The sequence below is a fragment of the Gouania willdenowi genome, chromosome 16 (assembly GCF_900634775.1).
Source record: "Gouania willdenowi chromosome 16, fGouWil2.1, whole genome shotgun sequence".
In the NCBI taxonomy this organism is placed as follows: domain Eukaryota; kingdom Metazoa; phylum Chordata; class Actinopteri; order Blenniiformes; family Gobiesocidae; genus Gouania; species Gouania willdenowi.
This window is the reverse complement of record NC_041059.1, coordinates 30731325-30738251: the sequence shown is the minus strand read 5'-3', so window position 1 is coordinate 30738251 and position 6927 is coordinate 30731325. Positions and strand designations below refer to the sequence as shown.

Below are 6927 nucleotides of genomic sequence, written 5' to 3'. Positions count from 1 at the left end.
TGAGCCGGAACTTCCGGCCCGGAGAGCACGTGACGCAGATGCGGGAGGTTTGAATATCCGAGGCTGTGAGCAGATCAACATGTAGCTCACTCACTGAATACTGCTGCAAGGTTTGAGCCCTGGAACACAGCAACCAGTCCACTGCCTCATCCAGTCTGCGGTCAGTAGTTCATCTTCATCAAACTGAGGTACGTGAACTAAAAAAGGATTCATAGCGACACTGAATTCTGTTGAAAAGCGTACATGTAAATTGACGTCAGTACTTGCCGTCTACCACATAATGTCAAAGAAAACATGTTTAAAAAATGAAAATCAAGCTGGGACCCACAGTTTTAGTAATTAATACAGGTGTTCACGTCTGTGCTAATGACCGGAAACGTTCAGCGAAAGTGGGAAAAATGTCTTGTTTTTTCCCCATTTACAGCTACATATGGGTAACGCTGGTGTAGTATTAATAGCGACAAATGAACTCAAAATGAAAACCTGGTGTTTGACAGTGTGTGTGTGCGTTAAACGCCCTTTGCAGCTTTTGGCGGCTCATCTATCAGTGAAGCGCGCGACTGGGGCTTTTAATCAGGATGGCATGCGCTGTTGCTATGGCAACACAGGTGGCGCAGCTGAGGATGTTTGAGCAGAGAGCTGCCTGAATAAAAGAGTAAACAGCTTAGACTTTACAATTAAACAGCTCCATATATTTATATAGAGCGTTTTTTTACGCCTACTTTTAAAATTAAAATAAAAAAATAAATAGGTATTTATTTAATTTAATTTAATATAATAAATATGTATTTATTTTTACCAGACAAACAACTCTTATGAACTCTGATGAGCAATAGTGTTACGTTAATGTGGGCGACCGTGGATCAGTGGTAGAGTGGGTGGTCCAATAATCAAAGGGTGGTTCAGGGGGTTAAAATCCTGCTCTATTCAAGTCAGTCTTGTTGTGTCCTTGGGCAAGGCACTTTACGCACTTTGCCTCGTATGAATGGGTATGAAATGTGCATGAATGTTGGTGGTGGTCAGTGGTAGGCGCACAATGGCAGCCACGCTTCTATCAGTATGCCCCAGTGCAACTGTGGCTACAATGTAGCTTACCATCACTGGTATGATTGATCTGACTGAATAATGGTTGGCAGTGGCTATTCGTACAGTTACCTAATCAATATACCGACATTCTATTCGTACGCAGCGCCCCTATTTGGCCAGTTTAGGTCACGTGATAAGGTCAGTCAATGGCCAGTTTAGGCCACGTGCCTAAGACTAAACCTAAAGCTAACCCTAAAAATTGTTGCAATATTGGGTTATAACCTCACCCTAACGCGTATGTATGTGTACTTCGGGAACAGTACCAATAGCACCGGGGCTTGTCCATATGGCAACCGTACAAATAGACACTTTCATAATGTTTCTGTAATGTGTCCTTGAATAAAGCGCTATATAAATCCTGTTACTATTATTATGTGCCTGTCATAACTAAGAATGCCTACACACGGACAAGTGTATATATGTACAAAAAAAAAATCAGATTAGTTGCAGCTAAAAAAAATTACAATTTCATGAAAAACTTTACAAAGTGAAACTCATATATTATGTAGATTCATTACGCATAGAGTGAAATATTTGTAGCCTTTATTTCTTGTAGTTTTGATGACTATGGCTTCCAGATGAAGCAAATTGAATATTGCTTAAGATTAATGACCAAAAAGGATATTTTAAAACACAAATATTATTGTGAAAAATATGTTTATTCCTGTTTGCCTTGATACTTTTTTGGGCTTACTGTCATTTTTAAGACTTTATTGGTACATTTTTAATTGTCTTTTAATTTTAATACTATGATTTCCTATTTTTTGCTTTCAGGGCATTTGGCAATTCATATTAAGTATTTCACTGTGGGGCAAAATGCAGTACACACCAGAATCAAATGTCTACCAAGAGCGCTGCAAAGGCCTGTGTTTGTTTGAGGACTGCACTGACAGCGGCTACTCTGGTGTATTCCAAAGCCCATACGTCAATGTCTCTGGTAGAGCTTTCGCTCCTGTAGAGTTTGATGGAACCCCTAAAGAGAAGACTCCAACCTCTGTGAGAGGTTCAGGGTCACCCAAGGGCAAAAACAGAGGACCTGTCAGACTGTTGGACAAGGAGCCTAGAATGCAACAAAAAGAATCCACCGTCTGCTGGTGTGAGACTCCAAAAGTCTACAGAAAAGATGCCTTTTTGAGACATAAACTTTTGATGTCCAAGTTCAACACAGATGTCTTAAATGTAAAGGGCAGACCCCAATGCAGCAAAGAGACTAAAATCTCTGATAGTGTGAGTTCCGAGCACTGGCTCAGTGCGTCGTTTGAGTCTTTGGACATTGTGAAAGAGTCGGTGGCATCAGATGGTTTAAAAATGGACCAGGATCTGCAGCAATCCAGCAGGAAACGCCGCATCCTATTTACTCAGATGAGAACCTCCACTCTCAATGACGGCAATCTCAACTCCAACAATAAACCCAGTTCTGAGAGAAAAATTACGCTTGATGAATTTGAGAGAGATTCTGGTCCTGAAGCTCAAAAAATAGACTCACCAACATATCAACCTGTCTGGAATAAAGAAAACAGTCCGTCACCAGTTAATGGCTCAGACTCCTTGTGCACACCATCATCCCTACAAACACCCACATTCATCAGGTAAGAGCTTTCCTTCAATTCAAACTTTCTAAAATTTGTAGGGGTGTCCCGATCCAATGCTGATATCGGTCTGATATTAGCCTGAAAATGAATAGCGTATTCAAATTTCCAGATTTTCTTCTTCTTCCCCCAATAATTTTTTTTTATTTTATTCAATTGTAGAATACTGTAGGAATTATGTAACCAATTGGTTAATAATAAATAAATAATAATAAAAAACCTACTGTTGCTGATTATTGTTCTCTGAGTAACATCACTTGATCAAGCCTGAATGAAGGAATGATTCATGCTGATATCGGATCTGTATCGGCCGATACACAAGGCTGCAATATCAGTATCGTATCGGAAATGAAAAAGTTGTATCGGGACATCCCTAAAAATGATTTTCAAACTGTATCGCTGTGTCTGTTACACTGATTAAAAGGATGGGCCAGCTCAACATATTTATTTTTACACAAACAGTGGTCAACAGGAGCACACTCAAAATACACTCTTATAGTGCTTTTAATCATTGTTTTCTGTATTCTCTTAACAATTACTCTCATGAACTGTATTTATTTAAACTAAATCTCTTTTAAACCAATGTCTTTTAGTTTTAACTGTAATCCTATTCTATCTACATTCAATTAAATTTACATGAAGTATTTTAACACTTTCTCTGGCAACTAATGAAAAACAGTGCATCTTTAACCATGTGCTAAATACAGACTTCTCACAGCCTCATCACAGGTTTAGCATAGATAGTGATATAGTGCTTACACTTAGCAGTTCACTTTACACAATTTCTTCATGTTCTAGCAGAAGTTCTATGCATCTCCCACTAGTTAAATTATATTGATGTGAACTCTAACGGACATGAAATAGTTTTTTGGTTCATTACTGCGGGCGCCACGGACTATATGTCTGCCATTTTGGATTTACAATGTGGGGAGTTACCTTTTAACACTCATTAACCTATAAAATTAACCCTTTAACTTGACATTGGTTACACTCTGACCCTGTTTCATTGATTCTGCAGGTCTGTCTGTGAGGACAGTGGGTTCAGTTCTCTAGAGAAATCCCAGGATTCCTCAGTGGACCATGATGGTTCCTTCCAGGAGCTGCTGTGCTCTTCCTCTAAAGGAAGCTATGACACTCCAACTCAGATTGAGGCAAAGCATAAATCTCGTCTGCAACGTCAGCACAGGCTTTCTACTCTTAAAGAAGGAGGGTCTCAGTCTGAGGAAGATTCCTCAGTCCAAAAGAACCCCCAACCCTCTCAGCAATCCAGCCACTTGAAAGAAGATGAGGTTTTTGCTGAACATGCGGCCCCTGGAAGCATTTTCTTTGTTGGATCCATTGTTGACCAGGTGCCGGACTCCTTGGCTTCTGCTAAAGAAAAATTCACCACTCCACTGAGAGCTTCAACAACTACAGGAGAAAATGCAACGCCTTACAGCAAAGGATCTTTTAATGCTGATGTCACTCCTCCTCTCAGGGCTACTCCAGGTGATCTCTCCCTGACTCCAGCTCTACAGCTGGTTCACGTGTTGTCCCAGCAGAAGGCACAGATGTTTGCTGGCCAAAGTCCAAGCCTAAAGGAGCAACTGAAGTGCACGGCAGTACTGACTCGGACCCCTGTGACCTTTCGGACCACCATGCCCCTGGCTGGGCTGATCGGCAGAAAAATGGGCTTTGGAAAGCTGGACATTCTCACGGAGCTGAAGAAGAGAAGCCTCAGACACATCCTATCCACTATTCTAGCCTTACTGGACCCTAAGAGTGTCTGCAGGTAAAGATGATTTTTTTTTTATTTTTTTTTTTTATTGCAAAAATAGAAATCACAGTTTTTATTACAGTGATTGATATATTTCCTTTTAAACAGGTGTGCTCAAGTGTGCAAAACCTGGAACAAAATGGTCCAGCAGGATGGACAGGCTAATTTAAGGAGAAGAAACTACCTACGTGAAGCTGAGGCTGCTTTTGAGGTACGACTAGTTCTGATTTAGATAGTGTCTGTGATTCTGCTTAAGAAAATACAGGAAAACAAACATCAATGGGAACTACAATTCATAATTCAAAATAATCTGGAATAGATTGGATCAATTTGATTCATCTTCTGTAAATTACTGTAAATCTTTACAGTAGTGTGTTACTGATACTCTGCATGGACAGGGTCTGATCATGACTGGATGACTCATGGATCCTGGGGAATGCAGGTTCTGGATGCATCTTTACTCCTGTACAATCAAATCCAATTAAATGGAAATACCGCAGATTAGCAGATGGGATTACAAGACACTAACTGCAATTATTGGTGATGAAGCAGATGCATTAAAATATGCAGAAAGAGCTTGACCCTATGATAGGAGTTTGAGTCATATTTGGCTCCTGGACGGTCCCTGGAATGTTATGTTTTGAATCCAAGTACCCCCTTTGTCCGACTTAAACATTCAGACTTCTATTTAAAAACAACCATAGAATGTATTGATGGAATGAATGAGTGATAACACACATTTTAAAGAATCCCATTGCAAATAAGAGGAATAACAGTATTCAGTGCCTCCTGAATGGATTTATTTCTATAGTTTTTATCATTTCTGCTCATCTCTGTATGGGACCAAGACTGACTCTTGTATTTGCAGTTCTTGTTCAAATCAAGATTTACATCATTATTATGATTATCATTTTTAACTAAAAATAAACAATATAAACTCCATATTTTTAGTAGTTGTGTTTATTAATTTTCCACATTCTCTCTCTCGTATCCCCTGTAGTGCCATCATGTACCTCCGTTTGAGAAACACTGGGCTAGAGGTCTTAGCAAATATAGAGATAAGAGAACATGAAAGTTAGAATAATTTGAATTGTCCAATGGGAACCACAAATATGGTATGTTTTTTTATGATTCTGTAGCCCTCATGGAATAAAGGCTTTTTAACAACAATCCCTCTGAGTGCCTCAAGATTTTTTCAAAAACTTTAAGTTTGATCCTCAAACTGAATGGCACCAGAGAAACATCACTTTCAACTTCAAGAAACCCATGCAGCACTCCATGCAACAGTTTTTTTGACTCGGAACCACAAAGTTTTGTATTCAACTGTACTAGCACCCTAAACTTATAGAAGAACTCAACTAAAAACTTAGAACAATGGCTCTCACATTTTTCCACGGTCATTAAATCATAACCCTTTTTTTTTTTTTTTTAGAATTCAACCAATTAAATTTAGTTTTTCAAAAATAGCTGTTGAAAACATACACATATATATTTTTTATAAATCCATATATTTTTCCTTGCAACATGCATTTTACAGCATGCCTGTCAAAAGAAAATGTTCTTTTATAATAAAAGACAAGTCCAACATGAGAGACATTAGGTATTCGTTCCTTTCTGACCAGCTGTCCACAACCCACCCAGTACAGGTCTGCGACCCGACCCACCAGTTGACTTAGAATACCCGTTGGCTCAGATGGTCGCTATCGAGTCAATGACATCAATGCTTTAGTCATTTACAAAACTGCTGATGTCAAAGATTGTCCATTCCTGTCCCCACTGTGGTATTTGAGCAGAAACCTGTTGATTGATTACTCTCGTGCTGGATATTGTGAAGGTTGTAAATAGTTACGTGTTGCAGACTGGTGCTGCTGTCCACGTCATTGATGCAGAGACCAGAGGAACTCTACGTCCCAGGTCGGCCTTGAAGATTGTTCAGCCTTTCTCCAGGACCTCCAGCTACTGCACTCCACAGTCAGGAAAAAGCTCTTTAACTCCACTAGCAAACAGAACCTCACACTCAGGCAACAGAAGCAAGAGTGATAAATTTATTGAAGTAAGTTTTACATTATTTAAACAGTGAATTGTTCCAAATGGCTAATACTCTCAAAACTTTTGTATAAGAAGAGTTTGAAAAATCACATCGTTTTTAAATGGCTATCTTTTTCAGGTGGCCAAAACTCTCTTCAGTGACGAGTGTCTCAAACCATGTCCGAGATGTGAGCATCCTGCAAGGTGTCGCCCTGTGAAACGTGAGGGCGTGTGCAGTAGGACAGACTGTGGATTTCAGTTTTGCACTTCATGTTTATGCTCTTTTCACAGCTCTAAAGAGTGTGGTAGTCGATCTATAGGCCGTCGCAACGACATCCTCATACCAGGTAGTGCCGAGAGCAAAAGAAATGTCAGGAGGCTTTAAGCAGAGTTCCTTCCTGCAAGGATGTCTATTGCCTTTTAAATGTTTGTGCATGTTTATGTACCACACACACACACACACAGACG

General features: G+C 39.7%; 1 protein-coding gene across 2 annotated transcripts; it reads left to right on the top strand.

Annotated features, from left to right (window-relative positions):
* Window positions 1-6: 6 nt before the first annotated feature.
* fbxo43 (F-box protein 43) lies at window positions 7-6916 on the top strand. 2 transcript variants are annotated; one of them, XM_028471273.1, is made up of 6 exons: window positions 7-168; window positions 1861-2675; window positions 3694-4446; window positions 4540-4642; window positions 6290-6484; window positions 6599-6916. In XM_028471273.1, the coding sequence occupies exons 2-6, from the start codon at window positions 1903-1905 to the stop codon at window positions 6842-6844; spliced, it is 2070 nt and encodes a 689-aa protein (XP_028327074.1). In that variant the 5' UTR covers window positions 7-168; window positions 1861-1902; the 3' UTR covers window positions 6845-6916. The 2 variants fall into 2 exon arrangements, with proteins under 2 accessions (XP_028327074.1, XP_028327073.1); XM_028471272.1 differs by having other exon boundaries at window positions 7-188.
* The last annotated feature ends 11 nt before the right edge of the window (window positions 6917-6927 follow it).

Bases quoted from the DNA above. Each gene is read 5' to 3' on its own strand.
- fbxo43 (XM_028471273.1), top strand. From the start codon at position 1,903: ATGCAGTACACACCAGAATCAAATGTCTACCAAGAGCGCTGCAAAGGC. The intron at 2,676-3,693 runs GTAAGAGCTTTC...TTGATTCTGCAG, and splicing joins CAAACACCCACATTCATCAG to GTCTGTCTGTGAGGACAGTG. The intron at 4,643-6,289 runs GTACGACTAGTT...TACGTGTTGCAG, and splicing joins AAGCTGAGGCTGCTTTTGAG to ACTGGTGCTGCTGTCCACGT.